The 24485-nt window shown below is 28.8% G+C and overlaps 1 protein-coding gene across 2 annotated transcripts in view; it reads left to right on the plus strand.

Annotated features, from left to right (window-relative positions):
• The window catches only part of LOC107445815 (carbonic anhydrase 1), a 75596-nt gene extending 54925 nt beyond the window's left edge, over window positions 1-20671 (plus strand). For both annotated transcript variants that reach the window (XM_016060300.4, XM_016060301.3), the window contains exons 3-7: window positions 1246-1364; window positions 2528-2623; window positions 5737-5851; window positions 9798-9904; window positions 14010-20671. In XM_016060300.4, the coding sequence (XP_015915786.2) occupies window positions 1246-1364; window positions 2528-2623; window positions 5737-5851; window positions 9798-9904; window positions 14010-14141 (569 nt within the window). In that variant the 3' untranslated portion in view covers window positions 14142-20671. The remainder of the gene's footprint in view (window positions 1-1245; window positions 1365-2527; window positions 2624-5736; window positions 5852-9797; window positions 9905-14009) is intronic.
• The last annotated feature ends 3814 nt before the right edge of the window (window positions 20672-24485 follow it).

A 24485-nucleotide genomic window follows, 5' to 3' on the forward strand; every position in this document is an offset into this window, starting at 1 on the left:
AGTATACAAACTAAAATAAAAAGTATATTTTTAAAAATATTTAATTGCATATCAAAAAATTCTGGCTACAATAACTTTAATGTGCACCTATGTATCAAACAATTAATGTGAAACAGATATCAAAATGTTAAGATATAAAACTTAAAAGTATTTAAAACCCATATAGATTTTCTACGAAAATTGTGCGCAAAAAAAAAACAACTAATATATTTCGGCTCGCGGGCCACACAACTTGCTCACACAACAACTTCGGCTCGCGGGCCGGATGAGGCCCGCGGGCCGCCAGTTGGAAATCACTGTTTTAGATTATAGCATTTTTAGTTTTTTCCTGGCTTAAATATTGTACTTCTCAACGTATTTACTTTCTTTGCCTTCTTTTTTAAAAAAGAGTTCTAAAAATAAACATTCGGGATTGCTGTTAAGGCAATATTAATAATGGATGGCTGACTGAATGTAAACAATAACAAGCTTCCTAAAAGGAAATTTAGAAAACTTCCGGTGTATTTCTCAGCTTATGTTAGGCTTACGAGGCGATGTTAGAGCAAGCTTAATATTCTAGGAAGTTTCATTATTATGATTTTTGTTCTAATTTACGTGAAATGTTACTATTCATAAGAGGGTACTGTAATTTACAAATTCTAACAGGTCATGAGCCTAAAAACATTTAAGAAAATCAGTTTCACAATATAAATAAAGTTTAAGGTGTTCGATGTTTTGTGTATTATCCCTTATTTAGCTATATTTGTGTAAAATATCACCGTTTGTGTTTTTTGAAGTAACATCAGTACATCATAGAATGCTAGCGGAGTTTTCCGAGTTTTTTTGTTAATTGATTCGTTAAAAATCAAATTGAAAGAGCGTGTTATAAGGTAAACGCTACAAGTATAATAATATTGGATGGCGTCCTTTTTCTAGCTTAGGCGTAAAAATCAATCTGACGTAGTAAGCAGGAAGTCTTCCGACGAATTTTAACCCCTAGCGCCATCTGTTCTTGACTTTGCACGATCAGCCATTCATTAGTTGTAGATCAAGTGCAAATCTTCAAAGCTTTTAATAATAAATTTCGAAGAAAAAAAATTTTTAAAAATTATATCAATTTTAGACTAATGAATACTATATTACTTACAGCTATGGTTAGTCTGACTCTGTTTGGTTATAAAGTTTGAAATCATGACCATAATTTGTTATTTTATAATTGTATTTTTTTAAACAAAATCCTTTTTATATTTATTTATTGTGTTGCAGAGCTTAGAGGGGGCCCCTTGGAGCATACCTATGAGTTGGTACAATTTCACTGTCATTGGGGTAATGACAGCCATTGCGGGTCTGAACATGTTGTTGACGGCAAATCATACGCTGGCGAGGTAACTTTATTGTTTATTTACAAATTGCTGATTACTTTACTTTTAAAACTAAAATTTCAGCACTAATTAATTATTTACTATAACTATTTAATTTTCTCCGTGATTGATTCATGAAAAAAAAGCCTATTTTTAAAAATAAAATTTGTTCTTGGACTGTGTATATTTTTCATTCTTTTAAAAAAAGACCTGAAATTAAATTGGAAGACTTGATACAGTTAAAAAATACGTCCAAATTCACAAATTTTTAGTAAAAGCCAAATGAAATTTAAAACGTCTATAGATTTTTTATTGTCCAGCTACCAGGAGAACTCCTTCAGTCTCGCGTGTTCGCGATTACTTTGCTAAGGAAGATAAGCCACTTACAACATTAAAGGAAGATAAGCCGCACAGTTAAGTTTTTCGATGGTTTGCGTTGGAAAAATCAAGTCATTTAATAGATTCTCCCACATTAGAAAAAGTTTCTCTCTTGTTTCTACTAGATCCTTTCAGTCGGGAGGAGTTTTCGTGATAGTTGATGAGTTCATAGTTTTTCCTTGCTCTATTTTCACACAAGAGAGGACTGATTTTACGTTCGTGACCAGTTCTGGTCCTAATTTCACTTACCTTGTTATTGTACAGCCTCTCCATTACATTGTACATCGTCTAAAATGTTCTTTAGATGAAAATGTAAATACAGTGTATATTTTTTACTGGAAATAACTGATTTGTAATTATTTTTGATTACCTCGCATCGATTTTCTAAAATTCACTCTTTAGTTGAATAACTTAACGTATTTCAGTAGCACATAACGCATAAGAACCAATTACGTGTAGAGAAGATATACTCTTATTGACACTGGCACCCTTACCATTTTGGAGACATTTTTGGCAGAAAAAAGCCTTACCTACCTTCCGAAGTTACGATTTTCTAGTTGCATTAGAAAGTGAGAAGCCCGAGTATTCACTATTATTTTGCTCTTCTATGAAAACGATACGTGATGAACCGTTTCGATTTAGACTTATGAATCAATCACTTTTTTTTGTTTTCGCATAATTTCATCCAAAGGGGACAGCAAAAAACGATCAAATTTGCTGCACACATTTTATGTGCATATGCTGCGAAGGTAATGTGTCTAGCACAAAAGAATAGTTTTAGAATAATGTTGTTGTATTCCTTTTTCCAGTTGCATTTCGTCCACTGGAACAAAGAATTGTTCACCTCATGCGCTGAAGCAATCGCTTCCCCTAAAGGATTGACTGTGATTGGTGTCTTTCTGGAGGTAAGTCATGCTTAACAAATTATGTTTTCAATAGTTAAGAGATTTCGCACTTTTACTTTAGCTTCCGTACGCTCACGTGCGTACAGATTGAAGCAACTGAGTATGTTCGTGTTTATTTTATATGGCTACGTATCTTTGAGTTATGTTGGTGTGGTTTATGCTGCTAAGACGAAGCTACAAGCTCGCTGTTTATAGCTGTTGAATGTTGTCTTCTGTTTAAGCCTACCTTCGAACTAAAAACATGGAATGCGAATGTAAAAAAATGTTTTGATGAAATTTCGAAATTAATCGTATGAACTTACAACCATTGATTAATTCAGTAAAAAAATATTTTTATTGGTTTTTGTTTTACATTATTTTTATCTAAATGCACTAGTTCCATAAGAAACTAGATATATTTTCGCTATTTCAAAATCATAAATTATATTTATTTTAACTATACAATTTAGTTAGAAGAAGTTAAATAATCAATAGAATAATATTTTTTTAAATAATAATAATAAGATGCACATTCTTTCTCACTAAATTCATCAAAATCTATTATCTACCAAATTTTTCTGATCACTAATCCGAAGTTTTACGTAGAATAGTCTACATTAACTTACGGATTTTTACAAAATCTCTTATTTTCATTTACGTAAGCTAGATATTTTTTCACGGACGCAAGTCTAGATATTTTTTCACGGTTTCAAGTAATTGCGCACTAGCAATTATCAATCGTTTGAAATCTTGCTTACGAAAGCTAACGTAAATTTGCGAAATCTACTAATTTCTGTGATTCAGTCACTAATATTCCGTTCTGTCTAGGTCTAAGTTTCTTTTGCATTATAATATATCTAATTAAGCTCGCAATTGTTTAAGTATAATGCTTAGTTTAGTAGAACTAATTTCAGCCAAAGATCTGATGTAATTTTGAATTCGTATTACTAAATCACTCGTTTATCCTTTCGTTTTACTCAGTTAAATTAATCGAAACTCATATGTAAATAGATAAAAAGGAAATTTTTTAAACAAATTATAGTGGAAAATATAAATACAAATAACTATATCCACCTAAATAACTTATATTTTTATGCTCTAACGAACTAAGTGTCAATCTTATAATTCAAAGCGGTGGCCGCAAATATTCTTTTTAATTAAAGTAGACTATATCTGAAATCACCAAATTGGACACAAAAACGAAATCGGGAAAAAATAATCTCTATTGTGTAGTCAATAGAGCGGTCTAATGTAAAGACCCCTCAATGTTAGTTTAACTTTTTTCTTATTTCGCCTATCTCGGTAAGTTTTTAATCGAATCGGGGAAAAACTTTGCATGCAATTAAGTACTTTCTATAGTTTTTTTTAATTCAAAAATAGGGAAACGGATGTTATGCATTTTAAAATATGACGGTGTGAATTTGTTCTGACAGTGATCGTGTACTCCCATTTGATCTGTTCAATTAACTAAACATTACTTCCTTCTCCTGGAATGAGATAAATTAATAAAACGACAAAAATATGCAAGCGTAAATATCAAATGTTTTTCTCCAGTCATCCATTAAACATTCATTCTAATGGGATATCGTGTCAAACTAATAATAGTTATATGTTGACGTTGCCTGCACCGTATGTGGCATTTATATTTTCAGGAGACATTGTTTTTTCTGTCTTTTTTGTTAATTCATGTCAACAACATAAGCGTATATTATCAAAATGAAAGTAGTTGAAATTTTTATATTGTTCATTATATTAAATCAGTGAACTTTGTTACTTTATTTTAATTTATTTAGTTTAATTTAATAAATTAAGTTTTAATTTAAATAATAAGCAATCAAATTTTAAACATTTTGAAGAAATTTATTTATATATATATAGTTTTTTTTAATTTTTTACACCTACAATGTTTAGACATTTTATGTCATTGCAAAGAATAAGAGTTTACATGAAACTACGAACTTTGCCGTTCAGATTATGATGCATCGCTAATCAACAACAAGAGTTTATCATCGATCAAAGTTCCGAATGACTAGAGTTCATAAATTTTAAATAGCCCTTTGTGTCTAACGCCAATAGTAATTATAAGTGTTTGTTAATTTGTACAAGTAAAATTTGTCATATTATCGTCAATCGAAAATTTGACAACTTTTTAAATGACTGAAATGTCCAAAATTCATTTGGAGCTCTCTCTGGATAACGTAATCAATCAGTGCTTAGTGCCAATGAAATGCAAGTTGCTATTGCTTCCTAAATAGTGCCAGTAAAATTTATTATCATGTACGTGAAACCTGAAAAGGAAATTAAGAAAATGATAGTCACTTGTTTTACAAGCAAACATAGAAAGAAATTGTCATTTTTGTCTGATGCTGTGTATTTCGCAGTACTAGGTAATAAATATAAATAAATTGCAACATAATTAATTTCCATCACCACCAACAGTTTGATTGTAAGAAAACTTGTCATTTTCACTTGATTTTTTATGGATATTAATTGATTAATCTACAGCCACAATATAATGAGTGACTCATATTCTAATTGACTTTCTTCTTTATCTCATCAAAATTGCTTTATTTCATTTCTCCATTCTTTGTATGTGTAGATGCAGAAAATTAACTAATTTAAGTGAATAAATTTGAGTTTTTGGCAGGGCCGTATACAGAAATGTATAATATTCTGTAAAATCTTAACTTAGTAAAATAGGTTGGTCAAAAAAAATTTTTTTCATTTAATCACTAGTTAATTCTATCTAGAAAAAGTGTGAATAAAACTTAATACCTTTAGTTTCTGAGAGAGATATTGTCCAAGGATTTAAAAAATGCATTTCAGAAAACTCTATTTTTCTTCTAGCAGGCTAAACCAAACTATGAAAAGTTTCTAAATTCTCTTTCCTGAAGTTTTGCTATGAGTTTAAAATTTTGAAAGAATGCTTGGTGCATATTGTACAATTAACTTAATAATTAAAAAAATATATATTATCCAAATTAAACACTTACTAATCCTATAATAGATTTCTTTGAATCAGCTACTGTCTTTTCATTTAGTACTTTATATCATTTTTCTCTTTTTTTTTTAAATAAAGAAAGTCCTTTAATTGTTTTAAACCTCTGTTTGATTATGTATTCTATTGATTGCAGGTTGGAGAGAAGAACTCAGAAATAGAAAAATTGTGTGAAACTATTCCAAATATTGCTCACAAGGATGAGAGGATCGATTTAGAATGTGATATAGATCCTGTAGCCATGTACCCTGGTAAGAACTAAAATATATCTATTTGCACATATATATACATATATGTTTAATATACCGATCTAAAAATAGGCAAGATATAATAAGTCACTGATTGGTCATTACTATTCAGGTGATGAAAAAGCAAACACGTTATAACGATCTGTTAAATCATTAGTGAGAAAGGTTGAATAAAAACATCAAAATCAGTTTGCTTGATGAAGACTGGAGGTGTTTATAATAGACTCCTATAAATACCTATATTTCTTCTGATGTTTTGATCTTTTTATCCTTGCTTTCTTTATTAGTGATTCCTTAGATTTTGATAACATTGTTTCTGTTTTTCCCCAGTGAAATAATAATTTGCGTTCCCTAAAGTGAGTTTTTTTTCACTTCATTTTTAAAAAGGATTTTAAAGAAAGTAAGGGTTATGGAACACTCTGTATGTTTCCATTATTTTTTTATCCCAGAATCAGAACATTTTTATTTAACCGTAATAATAAATATGAAACTATTCCATTGCTCATTTATTTATTTTATATACTTCTTATATGTTAAAATACAGGTAGATACCCCACATAGTGGATGTGTTAAGTTTGTTTATTTCCAAACTTGTACTTTTGATCCTAACTGGGTCTATAATAATGTATTGTGTAGTGTTGTGCATAAAAGATCTAACACTTTTTTCACTATATTTATCTCTCTTTCCCTTTGTCAAAAAAAATTTTAATCTTAATCATGAGGAACTCATTTTGACAGCTCACGTTATAAATTAATTACATTAATGTATACTTACGTGCAGTTCAGAAACGAAACATTGTAACATGAATCATATGTAAAATTTTATTTTTAAATTTTAACTATGTGTTTTAATGGCAATCTTAAGCATAACAGTAACAATTCTATGTGTTTTTATTTTGACTAAAATGTGTGATGTGACACTTTTTACTCCTCCCATTTGTGCAATTTAAGTAACCACCTTCTTCCCTTCTAAGTGTGTTACAGCTGCGAAAGACAATGTAATTCTTTCTATTGAGAGAAACTGGAGTATTTCAGCATTTTAAGCTTCTCCAATAAAATTTGGTAATAGTGTATTGCTATTATATGTCAGTAGGTTGTCTCAATTATTTATAATTTTTTTTTATTTTAAGTTTAATTTATCAAATTATACTGTAATGTACACAATTATATTGGTGGTTCATCATAATTTGAAATTTTTCATACTGGTAATCTGTTTGTGATAGCTTGGAGATTGCGTCAGTTTTCACTGGACAATTAGAAGAAAGAAACATCATGGGATTTCCCTGCTCTTCACACTTCACCCCTCCATTACAATTCCTACAAAAACTCTCAACTTTTGTCTAACGAAAGTGATTTTAGTATGAAATCGGAATATAATTGCATGGGGAAAAAACAAAATTTGCTGAAACCATGGTAACTGAGAGAGTAAAAGTGCAAGTAACCTTGAAATGCCATTTCTATTTACGAGGAGTAAAATATATGCCAAGTGATAAACTCGAGAAATTAAATAGCAGGGGCCTGTGCTGCTAACACGAAGGACAGATATCATGCTGACCCGCCTACACATAGGTCATACCCGACTCACTCACCTTCATTTGCTGTTCGGAGATCCACCCCCTCAATGCAATGTTTGCGAGGTTTTACTTTCCATCCATCATATTTTAAGCAGTGCCTTTATTTTAACCAACATCATATCACCTATTTTGGTAGCTCCATTTTATGTATAAAAGACTTATTAGATGAAACCCATCATCCTAACACATTTGCATTTCTATGTGCCATTGGTATTTTAAATTGTATATAATTGTTTTATTGTATTGACAATTTTATCAAAATGTTATTAACTTTTGTAAGTTTTTACCCATGCAGTTTTACTAGTACTCACCATGTTATTGTATATTTTTGTACTTAATGAACATAAATGTAACCGATGCACTTTCTTAACTGGCTAGTGTTTGGAGCATCATCTCCTTTTTGAACCTTGTGCCATTAAACTATGCTTTCAATTCATTTCAATCAAGTAGCAGCAGATAGAAATGTGTGTTTGTTGAACTCTGAGAAATCAATCATTTATTTTCACCAAGTCTCAAAATTACTAACAAAGCTCAACAGATTATGTTATTAACAGGAAATGCTATAAAACAATTATTTCTGCCCCATCTCAGATCATTCCTGTGGTGTGATCATGGGATCACCACAATATTTACTCTTCCTACTGGGCTGTCTCCAACAGGAGCGCCCTCTTCATTGCCTTTGCAGGATCTCTAGGGCTCGACTCATAGCTCGTCTTTAGAGATTCTTGCAACCGCTAGGGAGGGGACGCTATCTTTTGGAGATAGACCAGTATTCCCCGTGGATCTCGAATAGTTGGTTGCTTTCTTAAGCAGCAGGATAATTTTTTGTTTTTTTCCCCCTGTGTGCTCTAGAGTTTAATAATTGATTTTTACCATAATAAGTTTTTCCTTATCTCCTAATTATTTGATGCATCAGGTAAATTCAGCAAGAAAACAATTATTATTCAAATGACTTAAATTAAATTACTATCTACTCCCTGGAGCACACAGGGAGGATCCAGCATGCACGTGGTGCAGTTAGGCTCTTGTGCATTGATGAGCCGCTTACTGAAATGAACATGTTTCTCAAAAACTGAAATGAAATAGAAATGTTAAATAAAATGCCTTCGTCTACAAAAATCTGTATTTTTCATTTGAATGGAGACATACAACTTCCAGCACAAGCAGATGGCGAATGATCTTCACCACATGGCCTTTCCATCAACCACATCCCCCGACTATTATAATAATTCCAAATAAAGTATATACTTGGCACTGATTAATTTTGCATTTAGACTGTTTATTGTTGCTGTAAATAGTTATTTGAAAAACATGTAATTTTAGTTTTATGCATTACAAAGAGTCATCTGTTAGCACTTTTTGTAACTATGTTAGAAACTTGCTGAAAATAAATTTTCGAGGTTTTTTCAGAAGAACTTGACAAACCGTACATTTCTGGTTCCTTAAATTTTTATTTCCTTGATTTTTTTCTGAAATTATTGGTCATTTTTTTTGGGATATCAGATTAATTAATCTAATTTATTAGCTCATTATTGGTCTGTTAATTTTAGTTAAGAATCTTAATATAATAATAATATGATAACCATAATAAAATAAATCTCTTCACCTTTGAAATAATTTCATTTATTAAGAAAAACATATCGTTTAATATTTTGCAACTTGTTAACAATGAACTTTCCACTGTTTATTTGATATTGGTGCTTATCACAACCATATATACACACTATAACAACTGTTACAGTGTTACTACACTATAACAATTATTTTATAAAAAAGAAATACTGAGCCAGTTTCATATATTTTTTGTGCTTTTAATTTGGCTATATGTACTGCTTGAAATACTTTAAAAAAATATGTTGAAATTGATGCAAAATAGTGCAGCTCCTGTTCTATTTACGTACATCTGTAACAGAATATGTGTTGCATTTTTTTTAAACATAAATATTTTTGATATTATGTTGTTTTTTTTTTAAATTACTTTTATTAGTTCAAAACTTTGGGTCACCAGAAGTTTTTGATATCTCAGTCAATGCTATATACAAACAATATTTTTTATCCATATTATATTCAAAATAAATGATAAAAGTGACTTTTATTTTGATTAATTTTTGTAACCGATCAGATAATAAATCCTCAAGTAACATTTTTAATTCTACCAATTCATAAGCCTTTCAAATTATAAGATTTGGTAAACGTTTTGAATGCTTTAAGTTTTAGATAAACACTAAATTAAAAAAAAAATATGTTAGTCAGTGCATCTGTCATGCTTCTTCCTCAACACAATGATTTTCATCTGAATTGAATAATATTCATGTTATCACACGTTTTATAAGAGTTCTATCATTCAATCAATGGCTCAATTTTTTTTATGATAGCTGATCCATCCTATTGGACATATGATGGTTCACTGACAACTCCTCCTTGTTATGAAAGTGTCACATGGATCATGTATAAAAACCCCATCACAGTTTCTGAAGAACAAGTAAGGAATTACATATTTTTCTTTTTCCTTATTTAAATATTTTATTCTTATATCTTATTATATTAATATATATCATTTGTTAATACTCTTGAATGAAATTAAGATTATGGATTCATTTCTGAGTTATCTCTAAGGAAACAAAACTTTTACTGCTGACAACTACAATACTATTTTGAAATTTTATGTTTTAATGAAATTTTATGTTTAATTTAAGTTTTTCATAATGAATATTTTTGTACCAATGCAAAAAAAAACAAAAAAATTATGCTACTATGTTATTTAAAAAAATGGTTTTATACAAAATTTGGATCTCAACTTGTAATTTAATTTGTAATTAATATCCTTTTTTAACATGTTTTTATTGGTATTGGTGAAAATTGATTTAGAAAAGAAAAGAAAAAACAACTAACAATGACTTTATAAGCTTACAACCTGTCTAAGTAGATTACTAAGGCAGCAGACTACTTACAACTTACACTGATTTTGCTGCAGTTTATTTCAGTGTAGCATTTTTATGTAATTGCATCAAAAACTTTGTTACTAAATTTCAAGTATTGAAAGATAATTTGAACTTTTACTCAAACTCTATATTTTCTGACCTTTGATCTATTTGTGATGTATCAATCCAACAGCATTCAATGTTGATGAATTGATCAATGTTGATCAATCCATACTCCATCAACCCAAATGGTTCTGTTTTCCCTTTTTTGTCTGTTTGAAAGTTTTCGTGTCCTTTTATTCCTTAGATTTGTAAGGCCTACCACTTTTCAGTGGGTCTGCATAATTTTCCTTCTTTTTTTTTCTTAGTAAATTTTCATTGTAAGATGAAATTAAGAATTCTAAATTTGCAAACAAATAATCAGTTGAACTTAGAGAACAATCCGCTAAATGTACAAAATTGATTGAAGTATCCCATTTGTTGTTTCTGCATTTTGAGCATTCTTGAATTATATTTATAAATTTAAAAAAATTTGATAAAATTTACTACTAAAAGTTTTACTTGGAGGAATTAGGGGTCACTTACTTTACTATTTTCGAACAGAAAACATATCTTACATGTTTTAAAAAATTGGAATTGATCGCTTTGTAGTGTTTATTTAAAATTATTTTAATCATATTTTTAATGAATTAAACACAAAATCCTCATCTAAGGGGGGGTTGCAAATTGATGTTTACTTACTTTGAAATATATTTATGAAAAATATTTTTTAATTTATATTTTATTTCCCATAATTTTTTTTAATAGACATTTTTTTATTGTTAAAGTTTTAATTTGCACAATAAATTTTTGAAGTTTTATGTTACTGCACAAAATTTAGTTGTTTTTTTATAATGTGGCATATTTATTATATTTATTTGTAGTTTTAAAATCTCAAAGTTAGTTTCATAGGTACTGTCCATTAACTGTAGAAAGTATTAAGGCATTATATTTATCCAAGTGGATTTCTGGTTTTAAGAGTTTTCCCGTACTTTTAAATTATCTAATGAAGCGAGAGAGAAAAACATCAAAATATTTTTTTAATTGCAAGATTTAAAAAAAACTCTTAACTTATTTAATAAACATTATTAGTAAATACAGTAACAACTTTTATTTCAAAGTTTGATTTTTTTTTCTTCTTATTTAAAAATAATGGAAATTATTAACAATTCAATTGGCACAAATTTTTGGAAGTGGGGGATTTTGAGACCATGCTAACTTTACAAGTATTTTGACACTGTGTATTTTCTCCTAAGTTATTGAAACTGTTTTCCTAATTATTTGATTAACGAGACATTGAAATTACCAACATTGAATCATTTCTTCAACTTGAGGGAACATTTTCTAATAATTTTTTCTAATTAAACTTTAGCGGGGACCATTCTCTAATTTGCATACCTAATACGATTTTCAAGTTTACTTTTTTAACTTGTTCGTTAAAACATAAACGAAAAGGACAGTTTTAAAAATCAGCTTGCTTTGAAAATAATTTACTAACTTAAGAAACTTGTGTTTAAATTTCTACACTTTTAGTAGGATTCTGTTTCTAAAGCGGTTCTGTTTAATTGGATTTTTTTAATGTTTATGTAAGGAACACATGTAATGTAATTAGAAGAATGTTTATATACAGTGTGCCAAAACTTCGCTGAGTAACTTTTGATCTAATAATCTGATCTTCACATTCTAGGACTCAATCTTAATGGTTGAGGGGACCTCAAATATGCTAATTAGTGCAGACAATATTTTAAGTTTGAAAATCAGACACTAAAACGTACTTTCTTTGAATAAACATATCCTTTTTTTGCGACAGATTTGGATTTCTAACCCCCCAAGTATAGGCGATAGCCGCAATCTGGGAAATATGGTCTAGTTTGGTCCGGAGAGCTATCCAAAGTTTGGAACTCTTAATATTAGTTTTACTTCTTGCGTATTTCGTCATATCTTGAAAACTTTTTAAGCAAATTGAAAATTTTTTGCACGAGTCGATACAATTTCTTATTGTAAGATATACAGTTTTTTTTTTTTTTTTTTTTTTTTTNTTTTTTTTTTTTTTTTGCGTAATTTTAATGAATCTAATTTTTATGGAAAAATGCAATATATGGTTGAATAGTTCCTGAGAAATTGAATTTTAAATATGAATTTTTTGTAAGTCGATTTGTCAGAAAATATTCAACCAATTTCTCTCAAATTTTGTATTTTGCCACTAAGCAAGATTCTTGATTATAGAACCAAAACTATAGTGTGTCAATTTCTCTACTTCATTTGACCTTCATTGGTGCAATGTTTTGCTTTAGTCACTGTTAATATATTTGTTAAATTTTACTTTATTTAGGGAATAGTGACGCAGGTGATAAGAGACTAGCTCTCATCTCAGTATTTGTGTTTTTTTTATATATATATTCTATAAAATGAAAAGCTTAAAGTTTCTTTAAAGCAATTTTTATTAACCACTTTAAATTAGACAGTAACATACTTTCTGTAGTCAGTGGCATGACAGAAGGGCTGCTGTATGTTGGCAGACAATGTATCTCCTGATGAAGTGCTGTNCCTGAGTAACTTTTGATCTAATAATCTGATCTTCACATTCTAGGACTCAATCTTAATGGTTGAGGGGTGACCTCAAATATGCTAATTAGTGCAGACAATATTTTAAGTTCAAAAATCAGGCACTAAAATGTACTTTCTTTGAATAAACATATCCTTTTTTTGCGACAGATTTGGATTTCTAACCCCCCAAGTATAGGCGATAGCCGCAATCTGGGAAATATGGTCTAGTTTGGTCCGGAGAGCTATCCAAAGTTTGGAACCCTTAATATTAGTTTTACTTCTTGCGTATTTCGTCATATCTTGAAAACTTTTTAAGCAAACTGAAAATTTTTTGCATGAGTCGATGAAATTTCTTATTGTAAGGTATACAGTTTTTTTTTTTTTTTTTNTTTTTTTTTTTTTTTTTTTTTTTTTTTTTTTTTTTTTGCGTAATTTTAATGCATCTAATTTTTATGGAAAAATGCAAAATATATGGTTGAATAGTTCCTGAGAAATTGATTTTTAAATATGAATTTTTTGTAAATCGATTTCTCAGAAAATATTCAACCAATTTCTCTCAAATTTTGTATTTTGCCACTAAGCAAGGTTCTTGATTATAGAACCAAAACTATAGTGTGTCCATTTCTCTACTACATTTGACCTTCATTGGTGCAATGTTTTGCTTTAGTCACTGTTAATATATTAGTTAAATTTTACTTTATTTAGGGAATAGTGACGCAGGTGATAAGAGACTGGCTCTCATCTCAGTATTTGTGTTTTTTTTATACATATATTCTATAAAATGAAAAGCTTAAAGTTTCTTTAAGGCAATTTTTATTAACCAATTTAAATTAGACAGTAACATACTTTCTGTAGTCAGTGGCATGACAGAAGGGCTGCTGTATGTTGGCAGACAATGTATCTCCTGATGAAGTGCTGTTTTGCTAACATACATATCTTTAAAATTCTTCATCTTTTCCTGATTCGTGCTTCAAACTTTCTAAGTTGTTAAAAAAAACTAAACATCATAACTGAATATTAAAAAAATAGTTTATTATATTTACACATTAATCCATTCATTTTTTTATTTTTTTATTTCAGCTTGATTGTTTCCGCCACATGAAAAAAACATGCGTGGAACAAGAGTCTGAGAGTCCTGGATTTGTGGACAAAAATTATCGTCCACCTCAGCTCCTTAATGACAGGGAAATATGCGAATGCAGCTGCGCTTAACCATTATATAGAATACAAATATATTATATATGTCTACACCTAAAAATGTTGTATGTTGATAGAGAATATTTTCGTACGTTCCTTATTAGATCCAAATGTTCAATTCTTCGGATCCTCATTTTTTATAAGCAGAATGTAGAAATTCTTGTTTTCAGCCCTTTATACAACGAATAGTTGAGAGGTAAAGATAAACTTTCTCAACCTGATTCCTATTCTAGGCAACAGGTTTTGGCAGTGTAAAGATAATAAGAATTTATTGTATAATCTTCGTACCAATAGATATACGTAAGTCCATTCTGGTAAGTGATTCATGATGTGTCATTATGTCATATGAGATGCATCAAGAAAGTTTATTTGAGAAAAACATTTCCTGTGCCTGAAATCAGTTTTTAGTAATTTTTACTTGATAAACTTATGGGGCTTGGATTCGAAAGTCGGTAGTTTAAAATTTAAAAATTTGAATTTTTATAAGGGAAAATAAACTAGTATTGTCATATTTGACACAGCAGTCCAGATTGGGCCAAGGCTTTCTGTTGAGAAGAATTCTCCAGGATTTTTTTTTTTCATCTTTACTGCTAATCTTTTGTTCCAATCATTCTAAATTTATATTCCTCAGAATCTAGTTAACATTATTTTGGCCTTCCTTTTTTTCGACTAATGAAGAGGTTTAATGCAAGTATTTTCTTTATTGTATCTTTCACCCTAATATAATGGGGTTAAAAAGGAATTTATACTTTATTAATACATTTTTTTTCTACTTCAAAATATATGCAATGCTTGGTCTGCGCTATGCTTGATTTTAAACATGGCTTAGTGTTTTTTTTCCTATGTATCTCTTTTTGGTTTGAATAATTTCACTAAGTTCCAAACTGGTTTGGTTCAATCAATTTTGATCCAATCAATTCCAAACTGTTTAAGTTTTATCTTATTGAATTTTTCAAGTTAATTTACTGTAAAATTCTTAACATTATAAACAATTTTTGTTAGCTCTTTTGCACTCAACACAATTTTAGATGTCGTTTTTTTAAATTTTTTCAAATTATTGAGAGGTATAGTTTTTAATTTTTGAATCCTAGCCCTTCATATCATCTTGTCCAAAAAACAATTTGCAAACTCATCTATTTGATATCTTCACTGATGAAACTTGTCGTCTACTGCAAGAATAGGATTGTTTGTTTACCCATGTTGCATTTTATGTCTGGTATTGTCTAATTTGTGTTTTGGATGCATGCATATGTGATCTCAAATTGTGTCTAAAAACTATGCAATATTAAATAAAAACTACGTATATAGAACTATGCAATATAAAAACCGTTAGACTTTTAAGAAAATTTTCATTACTATACAATATATTGTATAATCATATGCAAAAATATGATTTTTTTTTTAAAATTGTTTTTATGTGTATACAGGGTGCTTTAGGGGAGCAATATACTTAAAATAATTCAATATTTCATGATAATTTTAATTTAGTGCATCTGTTGTAAAGTATCATATAAATCTTGATATTGAACAGAAATATAGATGAACTTAACACCTTGTTAATGTTATTACAGTTTTAAACTATGATTTAGTTAAATATATCAATCTTTATGCAAATGTCTACCAGTGCACCATTTGATTTTTGATTTTCTGGATTGTTTGAAATGAACTACTCTTTCATCTTATAATAAGAATATACCAGTTTTATAATTTTTAGCTGTAAGTTATGTAATTTAGAAAAAGATTAATTAGTTAGGTGATTTAATTCATAGCGCAATTAAGACGGAACATGTAAATTTAAGGTTAATGTCATAGTTTTTAGAACTTTCTTAAATATTTTATAATTTAAGCAATATTGATTATTATCGAAGTAAAACACGTGTAGAAAAATAATAATTATACTCGAAGGTCTATTAAAAAATTTACATTTCTAGAAAGAAGGACAAATTGTTTTGAGTAAACGTGTTATAGATTAGAAAAAAAAGTTGTTTTTTTTTTTTTTTTTTTTTTTTTTTTTTTTTTTTTTTTTTTTTTTTTTTTTTTTTTTTTTTTTTNTTAGGATATAAAGTTTTAATGCTTAGTCAACAGTATTCTATATTCCTCAACTATATTCTACAGTATTCTTACCGCTTTAAAAATGTAACACTAGTTTTGTTTATTAAAATTGAAGAAATGTTGAATTTTATTAAAATATTAGGTGCCAAACAGATTTTGTAGACCCCTAATTATACTTATATATTTTAATTTTAACTCTTGTATTTTTGTAATGTTATTTTAGACAAGCATTTATTAAAATTTAATCCAATTCATTGTTCCTCTAACAATGTTTCTCTTCTAACAATGTTTCCCTTAAACACCCTATACAATCATTGTATGAAGGGATAGTTTCAATCCTCTAATACTGGAGCCACAAATGTTGAACAAAATACACCTATCAACTTTTGTTTTTAATTATCAGACATAAATGCTTTATGTAATGTTATTCTAGTCATAATGTTATACATTCAAATTTTTACATAATCTCACCACTTTATATTTGTTGTCTGTGGACTAATTTTCTATAAATTGTTGATCATATTTAAATGTGCAGATATTCTGACATTCCTTTTTAATCTAGAATCAAAAATAGTACTGTTCAAGTTCATAATGCAGGTTCATAATTATTGAGCTATATGAAATAAACAATGCGCTATTCAGTTCAAATATTTTGTGCAAAATTTTAAATAACTAAATATTTATTTTACATCAAACATCAATCCATCAGTAGCTTTGATAAGAGGCTGATAAAATTTTGCAATACTCGCTAAAAAGTCGAAACGTAAGTAAGCTCCTGAATTGCAGTTTTGAGATAAGTATTGTTTTATAGACTATGTGTGGGATTTTTGTCTTTATAGTCTCACAAAAAAATTAGTCACAAGGTTTAAAATCAGGAGAATATACTGGCTTTGAATTATAGTGTCTTTTTAGAAATGCTCTACTTTAATACCAAAAATGAACAAAAATAAATGTGCACGTTCTTAAAAAGAATCCTGCATTTAACTACCGAGTCTTACTAGATTCTAAAGATAAGAATCTAAAGATAATTCAAAAGATATTAAGTATTTTTATATAGTTCAATAATTACCCTTTCACATTTCTATTTCTAAAAACAGTTTAAATATCTGTGAAATACGTTCTTCACAATTATTTTTTATCTTTCAGAATGAATTTAGCTATTTCATTTTAATGTATACAATATCTAATTTAATATTCACTTGAAGTATTAATTTTCTAATTCATATCTTTTGATATTGATCACTAAATGTTTTAATCACATTTTCTATTCTTCAAATTTAAAAACATCTTATTACCTTATGAAAAGTAGGTATATAAAGCCAAATTTTGTATTTAAAATTTTATCTTCAAATTTCTAGCCCTTTCTTTTGATTAGACTTGTTGAGACATATTTTTACAGCCAAAAATGTATATTGTAACTTATTGCATATTGAAATTGAGTGTACTTTTCAAGACTCAGTAAATTTTATCTTCAAATTTCTAGCCCTTTCTTTTGATTAGAATTGTTGAGACATATTTTTACAGCCAAAAATATATATTGTAACTTGTTGTATATTGAAATTGAGTGTACTTTTCAAGACTCAGTAAATTTAGAAAACACTTTTTTACATTTTCTTAAAAACATTAATTCTAATTTTTTTGTGCAAAAAATGCCAAAATATTATATAGTATTAGGATGCCAATAAAAGTATTTAATTTGTATATTGTAATGTCTTAGAACTCAAAGTATTATAATATTTTGGCGGACAAAATACATTGCAAAAATGCCTATCATATGATCTAATATTGGAACGTCTTGTGGTAATAAATATTGTTGAATTGATTATAAATTGAACCCTTTCTATGGCAGATGTATAATCAATTTATTTCTTCTTTTTTATAGACAATTAATGTTTTTAGGCCTTGCCTATGATTGTTCTAATGAGAACATTGAAAAATTTTAGTAGATTTTAACGACTTTCTATCAGTGATAATTTACGAAAATTAAAAGTTACAATTAAAATTTTTAAGATGCTATAAAAAATATTTTGTATCTTTAATTATGAGTACTTTTTTTTTCATTTTCAATTCCAAATTTATCTGCAAGTTATTAGATAGATTTTACTTGCCTGAGTGTGCATTTGAAAATTTACTTTCAAACTTCTTGTAATTACTTGTGAATTTCTTTTTATTGCTATATTAATTGGCTTGCAAACTTCTTATTGCTTGTAAATTTTTTATTATTGCTATATTTGAAAAAAAAAATAGCTTGCAAACTTCTTGTTATTGCTATGCATAACCTCATTCATTGTTATTGTAATGTTGATGTATCTAAATTTTATTCAAGTTGTTCTTCTGCTTTTGTTGTTAATGCTGTGTGCTGAAAATGTGGGCAATAAAGTGGTGCTAACTACATTTAATTTTTTATAAACTTTGGGAGAATGAAATTTCTGTAAATAATATATATAGTTTAATACCAAAACCATGTTGCATTTAAACTGAAGTCTTCCGTTGTAAAAAATATCTGTATATTTAATGTTTAATTTAATGACTCAAAAATATATTGATTAAATATTGAATTTGTAAGATGAGTAATTTTATAATATTTTTTCTTTTAAATATCACAAAATTGTTTGATAAAATTATTATACAACCAATTCTCTTCCTTTTGAAATAGATCAATGAATATGTTTTTTAACGTTGTATCGCTATATAAATTGTCTATTAATTTATTATATTTATTTCATTAATTTCCTAATACTGTTTAAAAAATTTAGTGTAATAAATCAGTTGTGAATAATGTTCAATAAGGAAAAAAAATAGTCTACATTTCATTTAAGATTACAGATCGATGAAAATATGTATAAACTTATATTTTTGTAACTATAATTTGCAACAAATACACTACAAACAAGACATATTTTGAATATACTTTTTCAAAAAATTACTAAAACTAACCTATTTAATGTTTTATCTTAAAATTGTTTATAATCTAATTTCTTATTAATCTGTGAAATAAGACTTCCATTTAATTGGTTAATTTATAGTCTTTGTTTCCTTTAATGAAGTCCTGTGACTTATTTTATTTTAAATTGTTTAATTCAATTGTCTAAATTTAAGTTTTAAAATATTCATAACAAATTTTAAAATATTCTACGCTTTTAGTTTCAATATTTTTTTCATGAAATTAGTTAACTTTTATAATCTGTTTAAATTAACTTTTAATGTATCATATATAGATTCAAATAAAATTTCTACAGATTTTTACTTTTTATTTTATATACTGAGTTATTGTTAGATTAATATTAACTGACATATTCATCTAGTGTTGATGAAACTTATTTGGAATGATATGAATTATGTTAAAACATCTATTCTATTTCATAATCTATTTCACAAATTTGAAAGTTAAGTAAAAAAGCAGCAAATTTTTTGCAAATGTGCTAACATGTCTAGCAACTTTTATGATTTTTATTGACAATATTTTCTATTGGTAGTCAGTTTATGCTTTAACATATTACTCTTCTTTTGAAGAAGAAAAATTGATTTAAAATTATTCTAACTGTCACAACATAAATAATTGAAAAAAAAACATATATAAGAGCCCTAAAAATATGCTTTATGTGGGTAAAAGCCTGACAAAATTTTTAATAACTTGAATGCTTTTACCCTGCTTTATAAAGTACCGCTATGGAAAATCTTTAGCAAAAGTTGTAAAAGTTGGCAGGTATGTATTCAATAATCTGCACATACAATTAAATCAAAAGTAGTTTCAAGGTTTTAGTTTGATTACCAAACTGATTGAATCAGTTATCTGAATAGTTAAAATTACTACTAGTGTTTAGAGTTATTAAAATACTGGAATTAGTTATAACATTAATGTAATAGGTATAACTTGTAATTGTAATTTTTTTGTGCAGAAGTAATAAGATAGGAAATTTTATAAGTATATTTCTTTAAACAATTTATCTGATAACTGTATTAAATAAATAAAAATAAAACAACTCTAAATTCATTGTGGGTTGTATTATTCGGTTTGATACAATCATCCATATGTGAATTTTATGACCTTGACAACTGATAGAATTTATTAGTTTTCCATGAGATTAGTTAAAAAATGAATTAACTCAGAAATTAGCTGATCTGAAGATGTTAATTAGAAATAAAGATGTTTCTTAAATGTTTTAAATTTGTGGACATTAGTATTTCTATATTTGTTTTCAAGTAATATGTTTTTTTTTCTCTACTTGTGTTTTATTTTTAAATTTTAAAAATCAACATATGTTTATGATTAACATATATTTATAATTATATTTAACAAGACACTGTTTTACAATCTACTATAAGCTAGTCTGTGCTTTTGTTTGTGATAATGTACTATGCAATTTTGTTAAGCATTTAATCTTCTGTGATGCATTTATAAGAAATGATCAAACTTTTGTTGTTAACTGTGCAAATTCTATCACATTATAAGTTGTTTCTTGTTGCTTTAATAAATAGTCTTTAAAAAAACACTGTTTTTGTGATATTCTAATTTTGTAAGCCTATTCAGCTTCATTTTAAAGTATTCTAAAGCACTTTTTGTGAACTTCTTATTGATTTAATTTTATTATGGTTTTTTATAGTGCACTTTGCAGTAGGTAAGAATGGCAACGCTAATAGCTTCTAATTCTGAATGCTATTGATATTTAAATTACATGCACTAAATTTTTATTACCTATGAGATATTTTTTTTAAATAAAATTAACACTTTAACATTCTTAATTGAATTTTGGGGAATCAGATTATCTTAAGCAATAAATATATGGGGAAAACTGTCTTGTGTTGCATTATTTCCTTTTTTTTGGACGATTCTATATATGTCATGAAAAAAATGGCATTTTGTTGCCTAAATTTTTCATAAATACTTAGGAAAATGCCTAAAAAAATATTATAATGATGGAGAAATAAGTTTAAAATATTTACTTTAATCTGTATTTTGTTAAAATAGCAACGTGATTTCTTACATTATGTATCAAAGCACTAAATTGCTTTTTCACTGTAAAATAACTAGTTCATTGCTGCTAAATGTTAAGGATATTGTCACGTAACCGTTCTGTTTAAATTTTATTCTCCTGTTCTTTTATTTGTCTATTACTGCTACATTTTAAAGATATTGTCACACAACCGTTCTGTTTAAACTTTATACTTCTGTTTTTTATTTGTAAATGTCTAGGTACTGTTTTTTAAAATATAATTTTTGCTGTTACATTGGCTCAGGTAACAACGTGAATGTCCAAAATTGGCCTTTTTGGTTGGAAAAAGGTTTTTTTTTTCGGTATTTATAGAAAACTTTCGTAATGATTTGTGTTTATTACTGTCACTAGACAGAATTGTAAATTTATTCCGAAATTTTTACAGTGAAATAAATTTCAAATTGAAGTTTATATATGTTTTTATGCTCTAATTTTATTAAAAACTGACCTAAAAGTGACTTTATTATATCAGAGAGCAAAGAAAAAAATATATAAGATATTACTAAACATTTATCAACATTTATTAATATTATTATTTATTTTTAAATTTTTTTTTTAACTTTCGCACTTGAAGTGTACAGCGAAATTGATTGTCGCCACTGGCCACAAAGCGACTAAATGTAACAAATGGCTGTTAAAAAATTGTTTGCCAGTCGCCACCCAATCACCACTCTTTTTGTCGCAAAAAGCACTCCATCCTGTTTTTCATTATTTTTAAATATAAAATTGTTTAGAATATTTTATAATCTAAAAATTACATTATTTCATGCTTGTTTCTTAACATTTCTCATCAATTTAGATATAACAATGTTGTTGCTTTATTCTAACTGATCTAGCCAGTAGGCTTAACTACCTTCATGAGGCCATAGGTTCCAAAAAGCGATGAAGCCATACCTTCAGAAAATCCTAAAATTCTCTCAAAGCTTCCCTCTCAAGTTCCAAGTAGTATAGTTGATGATGGGGTGGCAAATTTGAAACATTGCATTTTTCACAGATGGGAAAGGGTTATCTACAATTTTAATTTATCTATAAAATTTATCTTGGTTTAATCTATAATACCTTAAGCAAAGAATATACATAGGTGAAGAAGCTAAATTCAATCGACATAATGTAAACCAGTCCCCCTAGGCAAAGAATATGGAAAGGAGAAGAAGTCCAGCTCTTAGAATACATAATAAACACTGGGAATTGGGTACACTGGCTCCTACCACGCCAAATCTTGGGGGACTGGTTTACATTATGCTCATGGAAGCTAGCCTTCTTCCCCTATGAATATTTTTACCCAAGGTTTTAATGTGGTACCTGTGTAAAAAGTAAACAGCATTTAAAGACACTGCAGTAGAAGTTCATGAAACTGTTTTGCACCCTCCTCTCCTCTCAACCACTACTGGGGTTAGGGTGGGGATGAAAAGTTTTCTCTTTTTCTTATTTATTGTTGGTTTGTTCTGTATTTTTACTCTAATGATGAACAGTTCTGTATTAAGATATTTCTTTGAAAATACATTTATATCCATGTTGATTAAATCTGCTAACACATTTTGACATAAAATGAAAGCATAAAACGGTGGTACGGGACTCAGTGAACCCAACAGTACATGTAGAGCTGAGAGTTGGCAACCGGTTTGCCAACCAACAATCGGTTCACGGGTGATGTGCCTCCTGACAGCCACTTTACTTCTTATGCGCATGCGCTGGATCTTATTACATATGATGTTCTGATAAATCTGAGTATGTTTCTCTGGTATTACATGCCTCACCGAGCTGTTCCCCTCGTTAGTTACGTTTACGTATTTAAAGAGCTAGACTTCGCTTTAAAAGCCATTTGCTAGTCTTGATAGTGCAATCTTAAGTGAGGTGCCTTCCCCAAAACTCAGAGCACCTCCACGTTGTTTGCCACTACATCAGACATGTGACGGAGTCGGGCACCACGAAGAGGCAAGAATAGACTTTGCTCATGAATAGAAACTATTCAAGTTCCTTCCTTTTCTAAGCCATCGGCTACCTCATTTCCCTCAATACCAACATGCGAAGGTGCCCACTGAAAATATACATTGTGACAGAGACTTATTTTAGTGGTCAAAATCGTTATTTAGGTTCTATCGCCCATACGGTGCCAGTTCTTCATATGCTGGATAGAGCCGCGACTATCAGTCAGAATCCTAAATAATCCGGATTTCTAGTTTTAATAGTAAGAGTATTAGAAGGTGATTTAATGAAGACACTACTACCACGCTTCAAAAGAAATACCCCACATCATCAAAATCAATAGTTCTTTTAAATGTTTTGAATTTTTTGAAAAAGTACCCTAGTTAGAAATGCTATAACTGGCCATATCCAAAATTTCCTAATACTGCCCTATAACTCTCAGTACTTTAAAATGCTAAACTAATATAATCAGTAAATCATTTAAGATACTTAAGTCTGTTCATATTATAACTAAAATAATCAGGTTACTAAAGATAAAAATAAATTAAATTTATAGCTGTGACTTTTGATGTCTCATGTCGAAGGGCAATGGTTTTTAAAGAATGAGTTCAGATTAAAATGTTTAATATGATGGTGGGTAGACACAAATTCCGCAATCGGCTCGCGCCGACCATAGTGCTGATTGAAAATATCCTTAGTGGTAGACGGATCATATATTAGAGTCCCCTTGCCGTCAGAACCGTGGGAGGTTTTCCTCAGCATGTAACGCAAATGTGGGTTAGTTCTATCAAAAAGTCCTCCACGAAGGTAAATTTCTCTCAATACTTGATCCAGAGCGGTGGTGGCTCAGGTGATAGTGCGCTCGCCTTCTAATGAGGTGAATCGGGTTCGAATCCCAGCCATGGCTGGTCGATGCGAATTCCGCGCTCTGCTCGCACCGAACACAATGCGTACGTAAAATATCCTCAGTGGTAGACGGATTGTGGATTAGAGTCTTCTTGCCGTTACGCTAACCGTGGGAGGTTTTCCTCTCTGTGTAACGCAAATGCGCGTAAATTCCATCAAAAGTCGAAGGCAAATTACTTACTTGATCCAGGAGTTCCCTTGACTTCTGGATTCCGTTCAAAATTGCAAGTCGACTTAGTTGAACATTAGTAGTCGTAAATCCAAAATTGCGTCGGCTGTTCAACGACGAAAAATACTTGATCCAGGAGTGCCCTTGTCTTCTGGACCAAGTTCAAAATTACAAAAATATGGAGATGAACATTGGTAGTCGTAAACTCAAAAACTGGATCGGCTGCTCGAGGACGGTTATATTATTATAATATATATATGTTATTCAAAAACTTTTTTAAAAAATATGTTTTCTTTTCACAATTGAATTTTT

Source organism: Parasteatoda tepidariorum, chromosome 1 (genome assembly GCF_043381705.1).
Source record: "Parasteatoda tepidariorum isolate YZ-2023 chromosome 1, CAS_Ptep_4.0, whole genome shotgun sequence".
NCBI classification, from domain to species: Eukaryota; Metazoa; Arthropoda; class Arachnida; order Araneae; family Theridiidae; genus Parasteatoda; species Parasteatoda tepidariorum.